This window comes from Lepidochelys kempii, chromosome 3 (genome assembly GCF_965140265.1).
Source record: "Lepidochelys kempii isolate rLepKem1 chromosome 3, rLepKem1.hap2, whole genome shotgun sequence".
Lineage (NCBI taxonomy): Eukaryota > Metazoa > Chordata > Testudines > Cheloniidae > Lepidochelys > Lepidochelys kempii.
This window is the reverse complement of record NC_133258.1, coordinates 203566993-203585803: the sequence shown is the minus strand read 5'-3', so window position 1 is coordinate 203585803 and position 18811 is coordinate 203566993. Positions and strand designations below refer to the sequence as shown.

Sequence of the window (18811 nt, the reverse complement as noted above, 5' to 3'; positions counted from 1 at the left end):
TGGGGGGCCTGACCCAATGCAGGGAGGGCAGTGCTGGGGGGCGGGGTCCCCAGGGCAGGGAGAGGTGGAGGGGCCCAGGCTCGGGGCGGGAGGGGCGCCTGGCAATTGCAGCCTTCAGTTCTGTGCCCTCATCCAAGATGGCCGACTCGTTGGGGTCCTTCTGAGGGAAAGCGGTCCCTCTGCCCATACTCAAGATGGCCGAGAGTAGCGACCGGGCAGCTCCCTGGGGGGGGGGGGGGAGGGAGCTTTGCTGCCCACACCCAAGATGGCCGGGGAGGGCGGGGTGACGCTTCTGATGCGCACTGGGCGGCCATCTTGCGCTTGGGCAGCAGGCCCGCGGCAGCGTCGGTGGAGCGGCCCCCGCGGCGCAGCTATGGTGGCCGTGGCGGGAGGCGGAGCGCGGTTCCCCGGGCTGTACCATCGCGCGGACAGAGGGGGAGAGACCCGCGCTGCTGAGCCTGGCGGGGCGGTGCGGTGCGGAGCGCGGGCAGGAGCCGAGCCCCATGAGACTGCGCGAGAGCAGCGCGCTCCGCCTGGCAGGGTAAGGCTGGGCTGCCCCATAGCTACGCCCCTGTAGCCTTCAGCCCCTATAGCTCCGTCCTGCCCTCCCCTATAGCTACACCCTCCTCGCCCCTATAGCTCCACCCTGCCCTCCCCTATAGCTACACCCTCCTCGCCCCTATAGCACTACAGCCCCTGTAGCTATACCCTGCCTGCCCCTATAGCTCCACCCTGCCCTCCCCTATAGCTGTACAGCCCCTGTAGCTACGCCCTGCCCTCCCCTATAGCTGTACAGCCCCTGTAGCTACGCCCTGCCCTCCCCTATAGCTGTACAGCCCCTGTAGTTACGCCCTGCCCTCCCCTGTAGCTACACCCTCCTCGCCCCTATAGCACTACAGCCCCTGTAGCTATACCCTGCCTGCCCCTATAGCTCCACCCTGCCCTCCCCTATAGCTGTACAGCCCCTGTAGCTACGCCCTGCCCTCCCCTATAGCTGTACAGCCCCTGTAGCTACGCCCTGCCCTCCCCTGTAGCTACACCCTCCTCGCCCCTATAGCACTACAGCCCCTGTAGCTATACCCTGCCTGCCCCTATAGCTCCACCCTGCCCTCCCCTATAGCTGTACAGCCCCTGTAGCTATGCCCTGCCCTCCCCTATAGCTGTACAGCCCCTGTAGCTATGCCCTGCCCTCCCCTATAGCTGTACAGCCCCTGTAGCTATGCCCTGCCCTCCCCTATAGCTGTACAGCCCCTGTAGCTACGCCCTGCCCTCCCCTATAGCTGTACAGCCCCCTGTAGCTATGCCCTCCCTACCCCATAGCTCTGCAGCCCCTATAGTTATCCCTTGCTTGCCCCTATAGCCCATATAGTTAAAATCTTGCCTATCCCATAGCTCGACAGCTCTCTGTAGCTATACACTGCTCAAATCCTGAAAGCAGAAACTGTGCTGATGAGTGGGGGCTGCCCTATAGCTATAACCTGGCTGCCCCCATTGCTATCCCCTGCCCACCCCCATCTAGGCAGACACTGTGCTGATGGAGAAGGCTGGGGCTGCCCCTATAACTATACCCTGCCCAACCCCATAGCTATATCCTGACCAGCCCTGATAGGCAGCCACTGTGCCACTGGATAATATGGCTGGAGCTTCTCCTATAGCTATATATTCTGCCTGGCCCCTATAGACAGACACTGTGCTGATGAGTAATTTGGCTAGTAATTTGGCCTGTCCCTTATCTGTGCCAATGGGTAAGGTCGGGGGCTGCCCCTATAGCTTTATATTCTGCCTGCCCCTCCTATAGACACACTGGGCTGATGGCTAAGGCTGGGGGCTTTTTCAGGGACCCTGTCCCCTATAGCTAATCCCTGTGTGGAAGGGTAAGTCTTGGGTAACACTGACTGCTACCTTCCTGCCTACCACAACTGAATCCTGTGCTGAAGGGTTTTTGCATGATAGTTGCCCGACTCCCGTTGGCTCCCTGGCCCCCTCTAGCTAAGCCCTGCTCTGATGGCTGCATGACTACCCCGCCATTGCAGCTCAAATTGCTGCTGTGCTAGCCACATGTCATCCCTGGCACCTGCCTTTGGCTCCATGTCTTTGCTCAGTTAAAACCGGTACAGGTGGCAACTTGAGGTAGAGCGCTCCATGGTGTTTAATAGTGTTTGTGTTGCTGTGCCAGACCCTGCCATGCATGTTACTCCCCACACTGTACTGGCTTGTGCCCCGATCCTGCCAGCAAATGCTTAATGTGATGCATGTGAATAGTCCCTTTGACTTCAGTGGCACTGGTCACATACCTAAAATTAAGCACATGCTTAAGAATTTGCAGGATCGGGAATTAATTTTTAAAATTCCTGTCCGTGTTACACCAGCACCTTTAAACAAGGGAGAGTCAGAGTATTTCAATACCTTCTTTTTTAAAGCCTGAGATTGACGGACTGCAGGGAAAACAGTGAAACGGACTATCTAAACTGCTGTAGTGTGCAAAGTAAGCGGACTGAGAAAAGGGAGGCAAATAACTTTTTTCTCTAATCTCTTTTGATTAGCCTTTTAGGATGTGACTCGTAACTAGAATGGGCACAAAACTTTCAGACAGAACTGTGATTTATTTGTTTTGCCAGAGGACAGTGTCCCTTTATAATGCTGCTGTCAGCAATTAGATGTGCAGACCTGCCACGTTTCAGACTTTTGGAGGGAGTCACACCCATATGGGATAAATTTTAAAGCAGTTTAATTTTATTATCTCTACTTTTGCTCTTGAAGTTGTCTTTTAGCAAGACCCAGATAAATCAACCTTTTTTCAAAAATACAGTTTCCTTAAATGGTCCAAGTTTTACAGTCCAAACCTGTGATGGCCCGAAAATTATGGATGGGAGGTGCATTTATTTATCTATTTTTTTTTTTTTAAGTTTGTGAGACAGATCATGCATTTGTTTGTATCCTGCTAATCAGAGCCCCAGTTCTGCATGCACTTACGCATGTGCCCAATTTTACACATGTGAACTCAGTGGAACCCTTCAGGCACATAAACTTAATCAATTGCTTAAATGTCTGTAGGATCAAGGCTTTCTAGCTATACTTTAATGGTCCTTTTCAGCATAGTGCTATACGCTCCCACTTATGCAAATTCCCTTTATCCAGAAGTCCTAGTTTCCAAGTCCAGAGTGTGTCCCCCTATGTTAGTTAATCATCTGCTTATAACTTCTCCATTAGCCTCTTAGTGCTAAGATAATTTACAGCAATGCATCTGTTTTACTGCCGTAGGGTAAATTAATGTATCCACGCACAATGTGGTTCTATGGCTGCAACATTGTGTCCAGTTCAAAGTGCATCATGTGTAACTATTGTGGTTGTTTCTACAGCAGCATCTCTGGTCAGCGCTCCCCTCCCATCTCGGAGCCCCGCAGATGAAACTTGGCCCCTCCCAGTGATCAATGGGGCAGTCATCACTGAGGGACTGTGGTCAGGCATAGCCCCGGGAAGGCAGCCTGAGCACTGGGACAGACACAAGGTAGGCAAGGTGTTCAGGGGAGAGGTTGGTACATACAGCATCACCATTCATTGGCTCACCGTCTGGAATGGCAAGAGCAGCAGCCAGTCGAGTAAAGCAACATCCCTGAGTGACTCTTCAGTCTGTCACACCCAGCTGTTCCCGGACCTAGGGGGTATGTCTGCACAGCAGCTGGGAGCAAGCCTTCCAGCCCAGGTAGCCACTAGCAGGGCTTGAGCTAAAGTGGATGTTGGGGCTCAGGCTGGAGGTTGGGCTGTCCAGCCTAGGGAGTCGGGTGGGTTTGAGAGCCCGAGCCACAGTGTCCACACGGCTATTTTTAGTGTGTTATCTTGAGCCCCACAGGCTCGCTCCCAGCTGCATTGTAGACATACCCTTGCTGCTTCCCAGCCAGAATCCAGCTCAAAATAGCCCCTCTGTTTATGCAAACACTAGGTTATCCGAAAGTGTTGGATGGCTGCCAGGCCCTCTGGGTAAACAAGAGTGTACTGTATCTGGTCATGAATGGATTTTATCGTCACAGTACCCACGTGAGATAGGGAAATATCCTCGTTTTACCCATGAAGAATTGAAGTAGAGGATTGACTGTGACTTGCTGTCACGGAGTCCCTGGGCGATGCTCTGGAACTGCTCCCCATGAAGCCAGTCAGGACTCTGGGGTAGTTGCCTTTCTGTGAGCAGCCTGTCTTCAGGACACACAGCTCACACAGCTTCCACCTTCCTGGGTCTGACCTCGGAGCATTCAGCATCCTCTGCCCCTCCGTGCGCTTCCCCCCAGCGAGTCCGCTCAGGCGAGGCTCCTGGGGAAGCCAGAGGGTCCTGCACCCCAACTTCGCAGTCAGACGGGACTCTCAGCCAGCCAGTAAAACAGAAGGTTTATTAGACGACAGGAACATGGTCTTAAAACAGAGCTTGCAGGTGCAGAGAACGGGACCCCTCAGCTGGGTCCATTTTGGGGGGCAGTGAGCCAGACAACCACGTCTGCACTTCACTCCATGTCCCAGCCAGCCCCAAACTGAAAAACCCCTCTAGCCCCTCCTCCCCTGGGCTTTGTTCCTTTCCCGGGCCAGGAGGTCACCTGATTCCTTTGTTCTCCAACCCTTTAGCTCTCACCTCACAGGGGGGAAGGGCCCAGGCCATCAGTTGCCAGGAAACAGGGTGTCGGCCATTCTCTGTGTCCAGAATCCTGCACACTCCGGCCCTCTAGGGCTCTGCAATGATCATACACCCTTACCCCACCACCTAGATACTTAAGAACTGCCTAGGGGAAACTGAGGCACCCCCACACTATTCAGAGGAAATATTAAGAACAGTCCCACTTCGCCACACTTGCCCAAAGTCCCTGTGGGCAGAGCTGAGCTAAGAATTGAGTCCAGGTCTCCTGAGTCTCAGTTCAGTGCCCTAGCCAGTTCTTATCCATTCAGGAGAGTTGTGTGTATTCTTAAAAATGTATATCCTGTATAGTTCACTACAGCCTTCATCCTGCAATTGGATCCACCTCAGTGGTCCCGTGTGTCCGTGCAGAGCCCCAGTGAAGTCAGCTGAGTTCTACACAGATGTTATGGTCCACCTGTATCAATCCATCTGCAGGGTCAGGGCCCCTACATATTCATGCATGTATGCGACTAATATTAGGTTAAAAGGATCTTCACATAGGGAAATATGTCATGCAAAGGTCTTGGAGAAGTGAAGATGTAACAGAGAATGGGGGAAACTTGCAGTCAGAAAATTACATATATCTCACAGTAGGCAGAGCATATAGATTTCTGGCAAGTTTTATGTGAAGTAATTCCACCAAAGAATTCTGTTTTGAAAACAGTTCAGGGTCAGCTCCTCAGCTAGTGTAAATCTGCATAGCTGCACTGATTTCACTTCAGTGGAGGGAGCTATGCAAAATATATATTAGTTGAGTCTCTGGTCCATAGAGAATGACAGGCAGTGTGATCCAGAAATAGGCCGGAATGGTAAAAGTCCAGGGGGGAAAAAATGACCCTAGAAAAAAATTTTTGTCCAATTCTTGCAGACCACATTTTTCTTTTCTTTTCTTTTCTTTTCTTTTCTTTTCTTTTCTTTTCTTTTCTTTTTTTTTTTTTACCCCTTTCATTTATAATGTAAAATTACCCGGAAGACAAGCACACAGCTGTTGCTGACTGCGTTGTTGTGTACTAAAAACACCATAATATAGCATGGAGCAAACACAAATCACTTCTAATCATGGCTTCAAATTGCCTGTGTTTTATTTTTGAAAAACACTGGAGCTGTTCCTGGAGCTTTATAGGATTCCATAATAACAGAAGTGAGATATATATTGACATTTGCAGTGATTCAGTTATGCCACTTCCGTTTTCTGTAGCCTAGTTTTTCGATCTTGCACGTGAGATGATTCTGTAGAGTGGTTATTCCTTCCCCACTGGGAATTACAGGCAAAATATACACAAGCAAATGTTTAAATGCAACGTTTTGGTGTAAATTTTGCTCTCATACACTTATGTCAGTAAGTCAGTGGAGTTGCCATGTGTCATGGAGACAAGAATCTGGCCCTTTATTACATAAATGATGTACTAATGTTACTGTATGACATTAACACATTGGTTTTGTTCTGTTTGTACAGCACCTAGAGCAGTGGTTCTCAACTTATTTACCATTGTGGGCCGTATATGCAGGTCTCTGTGTTATGTGGGCTGCATCCACACAATATATATACTACCTGTATGGCCCTGAGGATGTCACATGGGCTGCAGCTGTGGGTTGAGAACCACTGGGTTAGCACAATGGGGTCTTGGTACATGACTAGGGCTCCTAAGCACTATAGTAATACAAATAATAGGTAATAAAATCATTTTTGTAATCAGTGGAGGATTTACTGTAACATTGCAGCTTTGCTGTCCTCATTTTGATGGCTCTCAGTGGAATTTTTCATTACTCTTTGCTTGTCATTAGGATCTAATCCAGAGTAGAGCTTGGTAAGAACCAGATTTTCCATTTCAGGGGAAATTTTATGATTTTGAAATTCTTCTATTCCAAAACCAAATGAAAACAACAGCAACAAAAAATTCAAAATTTTCTGTGAAACAAAATTCTCAACAAATTTTGTTCCAGGTTGATCAAAATGTTTCATTTTGATAAAATTGAAACATTTCATTTAGATCACATTTTTGCTCTTAACTTCTAAAAATGTTTTAAATAAAAACAGTAAATTTTGTTTTAAAACAAGTTATCGAAATGAGAAATTGAAATGTTGCATTCTGAAAATGTCAACACAGGTATTTTGACGAAAAATTTCCAACCATCTCTAATCCAGAGCCCATTGAAGTGAGTGGAAAGCCACTTCACCTCCACCACCATTCACTTTATTAGGCTTTGGACCAGACCCTGCGAGCATTCAGACATTTTAAAAAACCCTAATTTAGGCCTGGGTCCTGCAGTGAGCTCTCTTTAGTAGACCCGTCTACCCATTGGAAGCCCCTTTGAAATCAATGGGTTTCACATGTGCACAGGGGTCCCACTTGCAGAGCTCGTTGCAGGATCAGGGCCTTAAAAGAGAGGAGTAAAGAGTTAATTTATAATCTGATAAGAGATTTCAGCAAGCCCTACTTGTTTTATAAGCGCCTTACCATTGTTTTTTAGAAATCTTATATTAATAATACGGTATGTCATTTTGGGCTGTGTTCTGCAAGGGAATAGAAGGGGTTGTGATGGTGGAAAATGTTAAAACAAGGGAAATCTAGACTCAGTCTGTGTGTCCATGTGTTGATCAAATAGTGAGCATGACTTGGCTGTCTGCACTTCTTTCAGCAGTTTGCAAGATCAACACTTTGTAAGTATACTAGTTCCTAGCAGTCAGACTTGGCTATCCACGTTGATACCTGCAGCATACTTGTTTGCCTTCAGCAAATTCTAGCTCTTAAATGTTGTGAAGCCATTTTGTTTTATTGTTTTAATCGAAGACAGTGATTTGTGATCTGAGCTGTAGCTCACGAAAGCTTATGCTCAAATAAATTGGTTAGTCTCTAAAGTGCCACAAGTACTCCTTTACTTTTGTCTTGGTCGTTCATCCCTTAATCATAAACATACAGATTCTCATACTCCTGAGTAATACTGACCCTTTTTCTTTCAATGGACTGCAGCAGCGCTTAAATACTTTCCAGATGCCTTGGACAACTAGCTATAACTGCAGATCTTAATCTCTGTAATTAAAAGTATTTTGTATGGTAAATGTAAGGAAAAAAATGGAATACAGTAAACAGTTCAGGAAGCAAATTTAATTGTCTTGGTTAAAATCAGGATGCTTTTCATTTCCTCTGCCACCACTCAGTGAAACAACTGAAGTGAGTTATTGTCATTGATCTATAAAACTGGTAGACAGGTTATAGGAGTATCACAGAAAAATGTTTACAAGATGTAGAAGTGCTGTATTTGGCATCAAGTGGGCTTAATTTCCTCTTGAGCTGTTTGTTTTGATCCTAATTCAACACAACATCTAAGCATGTGCTTAAGTCCCATTGAAGTCAGTGGGACATAAGCACATGCTTGAATGCTCTGTTGAATTGGAGCCATAATGGGGGATGCAGCCATATACAACAATAATGACGGAAAACTGAGTGTATGCTGTCAGACGTGGTAAGACCAAGATGCCTTTTTCATCAAACGAAAGTATAGTGAATGTACAGTCCAGTAGTCAGTGTCACAGAGTTTAAGGCCAAAGGGACCACAGATCATATGACATAAAAAGAGGCAATGCCATGAATTTAATTGTAACCCTTCTTTGCCCCCACGAATGCCGGTACCTTTAAATCAGATCAATTACTTGACAATTTCCTTCCTTTTGTGAATTTAATAACAGGAAATAAAGTTGTGTTCATATATTGTCAAAACTGAGACTTCTGTAGAAGCCACTGGCATTTTTTAGTTTTACTCAAAGTTCGTTTTCATTGGCTGAAAATAGTTGCCGAATTTCAACCCAAAGCTCAATGCAGTGGCAGAGTTGTAGGCATCTTGAAACTACTTATTCTTTGCTAATGAATGTCCCTGCCTCAAAGAGCTATATGGGTGCACATATATAGCTCTAGGAGTATACATGTTGAGTAATCATCAGTATTTATTGGGATTACCGTAGTGCCCAAAAGCCCCAGGAAGGATTGGGTTTCTGTACAAATGCATAGGAAGAGACTATCTTTGCTCAGAAGAATTTAAAATGTGCCTTTTGCTGTGTTGTTTACTGTATGTTTGTTGAAATCTGTGTATGAACAATCTTGTGCTGGTAAGAATAAGATTAAGCTGTCTAATGGGTCAATTTCTGCCTGCGGTGACATAGTCCAATATACACGCACATCTTTTTACTCTTCTGAAAACTACTTTCCTTTAACAAAGGTATTTTGCTTCCCTCTTCTCTAAATAAACCCCTTTTTTAAATTCACTGGTATGGAGGAGCATATTTTTTTCTGTTCCAAATCAGATGGATGAATAAGGATCCAGTCCTACAAACACGCACAGCTTGTAGCTTTCCCAATATCTGTAATTCCACTGATTTCTATGGGACCTTTCACATGCGTAAAGTTACTCATACATAAGCGTTAGCCGGATTGAGCCCTAAATTAAATAAAAATTAATGGCATGGAGTGTTTGGAAGTATTCCAGGTTGCTTATTATCATTGTCTTTATAACAGAAATCTCGAATAAAACCCTATTCCATCCCTAAAAATGTGTTCCCTGGAACAATGTAGTTGGTCACAAGTTGCTAAGAAACCCTGGAATACAGAGCAGCCAGGAAATGTGTACCGTGCATTACAGTTATTTTGTAAGTCACAAATCATGAATTATTTATGCCTTGCAGATTAAAATTTGCTTAACTATTGCTGTTTTTATTGCATTAGCTTTGAGAATATTGCAACTGCAACAACAGGATTTGTTGTTCAAAAGCATTCATTATGGTGTCTATCGATGTTTATGCATCACGGGATGGTATGTTGAAGGCATGTTTGACCTCTTATTTGCACATTTTACGTACACTAGTAATGTACTTCATGTCGTGTCAAACGTAATTCACATAAGGAACAAAAGTAAAACTTGATGTAATTTAATGCCAATTGTTACTACTGGGCTGAGAAGCAAACACTCCAACATCAAGGTGAAAGTAACTGCACCGCCTAGCTTTTGCATCCTGTAAAACGGAGCCAACAAGCAAGAGAAAGCCACTCCAGCTGTTTGCTTTGGCCTAGTGCTCCTCTTTAGGTTCTAAAATTTAGTTATAACTAAGTTATACGGTTTAGGTAAACACACATTAAATAATAATAATTTTTAAACTTCTACTAGACCAGGAGTGTCAAACTCATTTTTGGAGTGGGCCAAATGCCTTTTTTAATTGTTGTTGGGGCTTTCATTTAGGATTCCACCCTCCCCTCAATCTACAGTGGATCTCCCAGTGCTGTCAGTGGAAGATCCCCACAAAGATCAAGGGTGGAATCTGGCCTTGATTTAGTAACTGCATATTTAGTTTGTTCTTATTAAAGCCACATTCATCAATCGCTCAGTGTGAAAACTAACTTACTCTTACGACACCCACTATATCTGCCTTGTTTCTTTTCCTTCTCTTTCTTTCTGTTTCTCTCAACTGTTCTTTCTTGTTTTGTCTCCTCCTATCTTTTCTCTGCATATCCTTCCCTACAGCAAAGCCCAGTTCCTTCCCATTCACTTCCACCATTTTCCCCATGTCATACAATAAAATTGTCAGTGATTACATACCATTAACTATTTCATGTGTCACTTATGCTCTTAAGTTAACATCACTATGAGATGAATTGGAGCAAAGGAGTTCACACCTCCAAGTTGTTGTTTCAGGCTGTCTGCAGACTAAGGAGGACAGCAGTGCATCATTGGTTTGTAATTGTTTTGCATTTGGGAGGTTAATTTTGCATCCGGGAGGGCTAGAAATTTACTCTAAAGCCACATAACTACATCTAATAGGTCAGATCAGGCCCTCTGGCTGGGTGTTTAACATCACCGTACTATATTATGCTACTAAGACCCCTTGTAGTAACTAAAAGGTACCTGGGTAAAGAATTTGGAGTGTACCTACTCTGTATGGATAGGACTTGTAGCAAGGGAAGACCTATACCTGTCACAAGAGACACCAACCTAAAGCTATTGTTTTCCTAGCACTATAAGGGAACATATGCCAAACAAACTGGGGCAGTGTAATTTACTCCATGAATTATATTGAATCTCAGCATACCACAGTAGGCTAAAGGTTATGAGGAATAGTGGGTAACTACCCACTATATAGATATTTTGGCTCATACACAAAGGTTTGCCAGTTTAGGGGTAGATTCTGAAACCCTGACTTACACTGAACAGTTCCTTACTCCAAGAATAGTCTTAATGACTGCATTGGCTCTAGTAGTGGAGTACAGTACTGCTCAGTGTGAGTGAGAATATCAGAATTGGGGCATCACTGTGTGCTATCAGAGTTGTTCAAAGCTATGGGATGTATCTTGGAGATACTAAATGGATAACATAGTGATCAAAATCAGTTCCTAGCTACATATCCCTTACTAATGTCCTAGGTAATGTAGTGACTGTTTTAGCATTTTCATCACTTAGTTTTGAAATGAGTTGGCATGAACCATCTGGACCTATATCTAAATCCACCTCAAAGAGGGGAGAACCCCATCTTATACCTTTCAGACCGGGCACCGTGGGTATCATAACTTCCTATGAAGAAAACTCTTCAGGGTGAGGAGTACTAACCTGGGTCATATGGGGCTAGTGGAATTGACATAACCTATTAATCATAGAATATCAGGGTTGCAAGGGACCTCAGGAGGTCATCTAGTCCAACCCCCTGCTCAAAGCAGGACCAATCCCCAACTAAATCATCCCAGCCAGGGCTTTGTCAAGCTTGACCTTAAAAATATCTAAGGAAGGAGATTCCACCACCTCCCTAGGTAATGCATTTCAGTGTTTCACCACCCTCCTAGTGAAAAAGTTTTCCTAATATCCAACCTAAAGCTCCCGCACTGCAACTTGAGACCATTACTCCTTGTTCTGTCATCAGCTACCACTGAGAACAGTCTAGATCCGTCCTCTTTGGAACCCCCTTTCAGGTAGTTGAAAGCAGCTATCAAATCCCCCTTCATTCTTCTCTTCTGCAGACTAAACAATCCCAGTTCCCTCAGTCTCTCCTCATAAGTCATGTGTTCCAGTCCCCTAATCATTTTTGTTGCCCTCCACTGGACTCTTCAATTTTTTCACATCCTTCTTGTAGGGTGGGGCCCAAAACTGGACACAGTACTCCAGATGAGGCCTCACCAATGTCGAATAGAGGGGAACGATCATGTCCCTCGATCTGCTGGCAATGCCCCTACGTATACATCCCAAAATGCCATTGGCCTTCTTGGCAACAAGGGCACATTGTTGACTCATATCCAGCTTCTCGTCCACTGTAACCCCTAGGTTCTTTTCTGCAGAACTGCTGCCGAGCCATTCGGTCCCTAGTCTGTAGCAGTGCATGGGATTCTTCCGTCCTAAGTGCAGGACTCTGCACTTGTCCTTGTTGAACCTCATCAGATTTCTTTTGGCCCAGTCCTCTAATTTGTCTAGGTCCCTCTGTATCCTATTCCTACCCTCCAGTGTATCTACCTCTCCTCCCAGTTTAGTGTCATCTGCAAACTTGCTGAGGGTGCAATCCACACCATCCTCCAGATCATTTATGAAGATATTGAACAAAACCGTCCCGAGCACCGACCCTTGGGGCACTCCACTTGATACCAGCTGCCAACTAGACATGGAGCCATTGATCACTACCTGTTGAGCCCGACAATCTAGCCAACTTTCTATCCACCTTATAGTCCATTCATCCAGCCCATACTTCTTTAACTTGCTGGCAAGAATACTGTGGGAGACCGTGTCAAAAGCTTTGCTAAAGTCAAGGAACAACATGTCCACCGCTTTCCCCTCATCCACAGAGCCAGTTAGCTCGTCATAGAAGGCAATTAGATTAGTCAGGTATGACTTGCCCTTGGTGAATCCATGCTGACTCTTCCTGATCACTTTCCTCTCCTCTAAGTGCTTCAGAATTGATTCCTTGATCAATAACTTATTCCTCATTAATAATGATATCCAGTACTATAATTGATGCATTTATATGGTATTAGGAAACATTTATGGTGTCTTCCAAAGGCCCGAGTCAGTATTATGGCACCATTGTGCTGGGACCTGTACAAACACACACAAAAAGACTATCTTTGCTCCTCAGGGTTTATAGTTTAAGACACAGTGTTAGTGTCTTGTGCGCCTAGAGGCAGAAAAGCACAGAACCGTCAAGCTTCTTTCTTACTGCCATAATATTTAGAGGATGTGTCTAGAGATAGTTGGAAAAATGCAGAATTTTTGTGTGAAAAACGATTGACATTTTTAATCACAAAATTTCAATCCCTCTAGGCTGAATGAAAACCTGCAAGAATTTCTCAGTTTTTTTTGCCAAAATATTGTCAACATTTTTAAAATTTTAAACCAGATCTGTGTCTTTATTTCCTTGCATGTTCTATATATTTCTGTACGTAATAGTCATACAATTTAAGTATTGCAAACAGTAGAACCTCACAAACTCGCACCATTAATCTCCTAGCCTGGGTATGCTCATTAAAAACCCGCTAGACTCTCTGCTCAACAAAGATTTAACCGCCTGTTGCTGTCATGCAGGTAGTGTGGCCTACTGGGTAGAATACTGGATTGGGACTCAGTTTGCAACCTGCCACTGGCCTGCAAGGTGACCTTTGGCAAATTACTTCCCCTCTCTGTGCCTCAGTTTGTCCATCTGTAAAATGGAGGGAATGATATGTAACCTCCTTTGTAAAGTGTTTTGGGATCTACAGATGAAAAGCACTGTATAAGAGTTTTACAATTTAGTTCCTTGGTCTCATTTTACTAATACTTAATTATTTTGCCAAACATGCTACAGAACATTTACAGTGAAGGATTATCCTAAATAATTAAAGTTAAGCCTGTCACGGTAAATTAACAAAGTACATTTGGTGACAGCAGTCACCTCAATAGACTTATAGTCTTTGTCAAGCTTTGTGAATTAGAAGATAAGAGAGCAAGCGTCAATGAGTCTTTCAATCTCTAGTGTGAGTGATTGTGATGGTCTGCTTTGCAGTTAAGATGAATATGAAAATGATTGGTGCAGGTGGATGAGATGTGCTCTAATGGACTCTTGCTTTTGTTTTCTGGCAGGATGGAGAAGAAGAAAATTCTAATGAAATCCAAAGTTGCTGCTTCAAACCTTCTGAGTGCGCTGCATTCGCTCTATCAGTTTGGCCACCTCTGTGATGTGACGGTCCATACTGAACACCTAGGGATCCAGGAGGAGTTTCTGGTTCACAAGGCTGTCTTGGCTGCTTCCAGCAATTACTTTAAGGGGCTTTTTCTTCACGGTGAGATGTTGGATGCTAAGAATTGCACCGTGACTCTACAGGACATATACACAGAAGAATTCACCTCCTTTCTGGAATTCGTCTACACTGCAGAAGTAGAGATTGATGCAGAAAAGTTGCATCGGATGAAGGAGGTAGCCGAGAGACTCGAGTGCAAGGATTTGCTTGACATTTGTGAAGAAATGAAGGTGGAGGGTAGAAAAGCCTTAGATTTGAGTGTCCATTTGAAAGGTCAGATATGTGAAAATGGTGGGCCCCAGTGGGTTCGTGTCCAGCAAGCAGAAGACAATGAAGTGAATGATTCTTCCCAAATTGGGGCGACACCCATGAAGAGAAAATTTTGGGACAGCCAGAAATGCAGAAAATTGCAACCAGACTATGAGATTGTTGATGGACAACCTGCAAATCCCAATAAAGGCGGGACAGATCTTCTGGAGTCGAAAGCTGGGATGGCAAAGTCAGACAAACAGAACAAAATAGAGAAAGGTGAGATGATTAGCATGGATACAGTCAACCCAGAGGAAAATAAGACAAGCCATTGTGCCCTAAACCGGTCAGACTCAAAGGAAACCTGCATAGTGATAAAAAATGTGCTCCCTGGCCAGGAGGAGGATGAAAATAGTTTAATTTCTGAGCGCCCCAGTAAAACTGAACGCAGGAAATCACCTCGCAACGTATCAAAAGTCTTGCCACAAATGTACACGTGTGAGAAGTGTAACCAGTCATTCCATTTCATCAAACACTATCAGTCGCACATGGAGCTGGAACACGACATCAACATAGTCCTCAAACACAGCTGCAATGTGTGCGACCAGCTCTTCTCAAATCGCCAGAACCTCAGGCAGCACCACCTCACAGTTCACAACGACGAGCGACGCTTCCCTTGCGTGTTTTGTGACAAGAGGTTCAAGCGCCGGAAGGATATAAATGACCATATCCGGAGGGTGCATGAAAAGAAAAGGAATCCCCAGGCATGTCCATACTGCAACAAGGTTATCAGCTCCAAATGTGGCCTGACAGTTCACATTCGAACCCACACTGGAGAGAAACCTTATAAATGTGAACGCTGCCCAGCCAGTTTTGCTCAGAGGTCTGCTTACAATACCCATGTAAGGTACAGCATTTTGTGTGTGTGTGTGGACATTAAGAGAGGAGTATTTTCAAGATCCTGATTGCTTCAGAGCTAGGTTCTTTGGGCACTTGGAAGGCAATAGGAGTCTTTCCATTGACTACAGTGGGCTTTGGGTCAGGATATTATCAGTTTGCAACAGCTCTGGGGTGATGTTTTCAAAGCCATGCAGGGGATTTAAATGCATTGAAATTATTGGGAGTTGTGCAGCTAAATCCCCTTTATTGGCTTTGAATGTCTCAGCCTTTGGGTTTTAAACATGAGCCCGGGAGAACTGAGATGTGCTAAAAATGAGCAAGACCTGGCTAACGATAATCACAAATCTATTTTTATTTGATCCTATGCCCTGCAGGCTGTGTCGAGGTAGTGTGGGCTTTCACACAGGCCTTTTCTGCACTTGACTGACCAGAAACGAATCAGTAACATTTCACAGCAGTCTCCAGATCTGCAAACAGACAGAATTTGATTTTTATGAGAGCATAAATATAGAATTGCCATTGGCCCAGGACAGAATTCCTGACTTTCAGCTGTTACAGCCCTCCTGAGTCCTGAAGTGATTCCAGGACCCTCTTCAGACTTTTTCAGAGATTCAGTCCTCCTATTATGACCCTCATACTCATACCTCTGTCCTCTTTTCTGTGTCCCTCTGGAGTCCTCTGCTTCCCCAGCCGTGGAAAAGGCCAAGTCAAATAAGTGATGTACATGTTTTGGGAGGTCCTGAGGTATTGGCACTATTAAATATGGAAAAGAAATGTTAGGTTATATGACAGGTATTTAAATATATACGTTTTTATTGTTCTCTTCTCCGGAGTCTTGTACAGTTGAAATCCTGGACCCAGATCTGCTGTGTTGGAGTCAACTCAAAGCAGCCCTAAAACTGTAATAGTTGCCAATAAGAGGATGGCTCCAGTATGGAGGAATCCTTTGTTGAGACCATGCCACCAAAATGCTCCTACTTCACCGCGCCCCCTGTGGATGTATAGGGGGTATATCCCTATACTCTCATTATCTGACTGCCATAACCCATGTTGGAGCCATAGGCAGCTGGCATAAATTAGAGCAGCCACCAGGTAGGAAACTGGTCTGATGATTAGCCTGTTGAATTGGAGATAGTTCACCTCCCAATGACTTCATAAATATCTGCTTGACTTTAGCAAAGCTTTTGACACGGTCTCCCACAGTATTCTTGTCAGCAAGTTAAGGAAGTATGGGCTGGATGAATGCACTATAAGGTGGGTAGAAAGCTGGCTAGATTGTCGGGCTCAACAGGTAGTGATCAATGGCTCCGTGTCTAGTTGGCAGCCGGTATCAAGTGGAGTGCCCCAAGGGTCGGTCCTGGGGCCAGTTTTATTCAATATCTTCATAAATGATCTGGAGGATGGTGTGGATTGCACTCTCAGCAAATTTGCGGATGATACTAAACTGGGAGGAGTGGTAGCTACGCTGGAGGGGAGGGATAGGATACAGAAGGACCTAGACAAATTGGAGTATTGGGCCAAAAGAAATCTGATGAGGTTCAATAAGGATAAGTGCAGGGTCCTGCACTTAGGATGGAAGAATCCCATGCACCGCTACAGACTAGGGACCGAATGGCTAGGCAGCAGTTCTGCGGAAAAGGACCTAGGGGTGACAGTGGACGAGAAGCTGGATATGAGTCAGCAGTGTGCCCTTGTTGCCAAGAAGGCCAGTGGCATTTTGGGATGTATAAGTAGGGGCATTGCCAGCAGATCGAGGGACGTGATCGTTCCCCTCTATTCGACATTGGTGAGGCCTCATCTGGAGTACTGTGTCCAGTTTTGGGCCCCACACTACAAGAAGGATGTGGATAAATTGGAGAGAGTCCAGCGAAGGGCAACAAAAATGATTAGGGGTCTAGAACACATGACTTATGAGGAGAGGTTGAGGGAGCTGGGATTGTTTAGCCTGCAGAAGAGAAGAATGAGGGGGGATTTGATAGCTGCTTTCAACTACCTGAAAGGGGGTTCCAAAGAGGATGGCTCTAGACTGTTCTCAATGGTAGCAGATGACAGAACGAGGAGTAATGGTCTCAAGTTGCAGTGGGGGAGGTTTAGATTGGATATTAGGAAAAACTTTTTCACTAAGAGGGTGGTGAAACACTGGAATGCGTTACCTAGGGAGGTGGTGGAATCTCCTTCCTTAGAGGTTTTTAAGGTCAGGCTTGACAAAGCCCTGGCTGGGATGATTTAACTGGGAATTGGTCCTGCTTCGAGCAGGGGGTTGGACTAGATGACCTTCAGGGGTCCCTTCCAACCCTGATATTCTATGATTCTATGCTTCAGTTACCTTTGGTAAATGAAATAACCAGACAGTCATTCATTTTCTGATATAGCTGTAAAACTAATCTGACATTTTTTTGAAATAAATCACTTTAAAAATGTATAGTGCGTACCTTCTAAAAATGAAACCTACATCTATTTCTGAGTTGTGAAGAATATGTATTAAGGTTATAACAACCAACAAGAATTCACTTTTATGTAAAAAACCATGATTAAATCAAGTCTTCCTGACTAGTGATTTAAATCAAATCCACCCTGCTGTATTATTTTCCCAGCAGGGAACTAGGACACAGAAAAATTGCTCATGATGACATAGGAAGCCTGTAGCAGATCTAGGAATTGAACCCAGATCTTCTGAGTCCAGTCCCGCACCTTCACCATGAGACCATACTTCCACTCAAGCATGAGGATTATTTGCCCCTGTAGCTTTATCCTAGTTAATGCAACTACAGAGAATAATTTTATCCCTATATATATATAATTCTTTCTTAAATTTTATTAATGCATTTAATAAATCAATAACGTTGATACTTTAAAGAATCCCCTCATGAGATTGCATATGTAAAAAGATACCATCCATCTGTTTCTGAAGAAAATCTGCATGCAGAGACTTTTGTGTGACAATGATGTGTGTAGTGAGAAAGAAACAAGGATACTAAGGGAGAGAAGTGTGATTGACAGAAAGAATTAGGTTCTATATAGTATAAACAGTGAGCTCAAAAAAGAGGGTTCAGTGAGGCTAAATTGTAGGAAAATGCAAACTGAACACATAGGAGTAGAAAAATAAATGAAGTAGTAGAGTAGGAGTGAAATCCACAATAGCAGGATGAGCAGATAATTCCAGACTTTTAAAGCAGTTGCAGTTACACAGTATCAGTCTTTGGTGTGCCCAGCACACAAACTGTAATCTTTCAAAAGAATGCAGTGTGGCACTCTGTCTCATGTTCTGTGTTATCTTATCACCTGCAGAGGGAAAGCAGATCGATCTCATGCAGAAATCTCCCAAATAATTTGTTTTAAATTTGTGGTTGTTAAGCGTTCAAATTTAGACTATGCAGGATTCTTTTGAGACAGGTTTTGAGACAGGTTTTGATACCCTTATCTCAGTGTTCATAAGGGTTTCTGTTTCTGGTCCTAAATTAATAAGAAACCTGTTGGTGCTGCAATTTACACAAATAGAGATGTTGCCACCTGCCAGTATTTTTATAAGAAAATGTTTGTGTTATGTTCTTGTTTATTGGTATTATGATGGTGCCTAAGGGTTCTAGTTAAGTATTGGGATTCTGTTGCGCTAAGTACTGTAGTAACACTGTTAGAAAGACAGATTACCATAATTGACTATCTGCACAAACAGTACGCAGATTTGCTTTGTATAATTGCATGCACAAAGTAGGCATGTCATTGCATGAAGTTTACACCTTCAATGACATTTCTAATTTGTTTAAAA

The 18811-nt window shown here is 44.2% G+C and overlaps 1 protein-coding gene across 2 annotated transcripts in view; it reads left to right on the top strand.

Moving 5' to 3' along the window:
• The first annotated feature begins 304 nt into the window (after positions 1-304).
• LOC140909720 (uncharacterized) overlaps positions 305-18811 on the top strand; it is a 30041-nt gene continuing 11534 nt past the window's right edge. For both annotated transcript variants that reach the window (XM_073339705.1, XM_073339706.1), the window contains exons 1-3: positions 305-541; positions 3360-3508; positions 13739-15052. In XM_073339705.1, the coding sequence (XP_073195806.1) occupies positions 13740-15052 (1313 nt within the window). In that variant the 5' untranslated portion in view covers positions 305-541; positions 3360-3508; position 13739. The remainder of the gene's footprint in view (positions 542-3359; positions 3509-13738; positions 15053-18811) is intronic.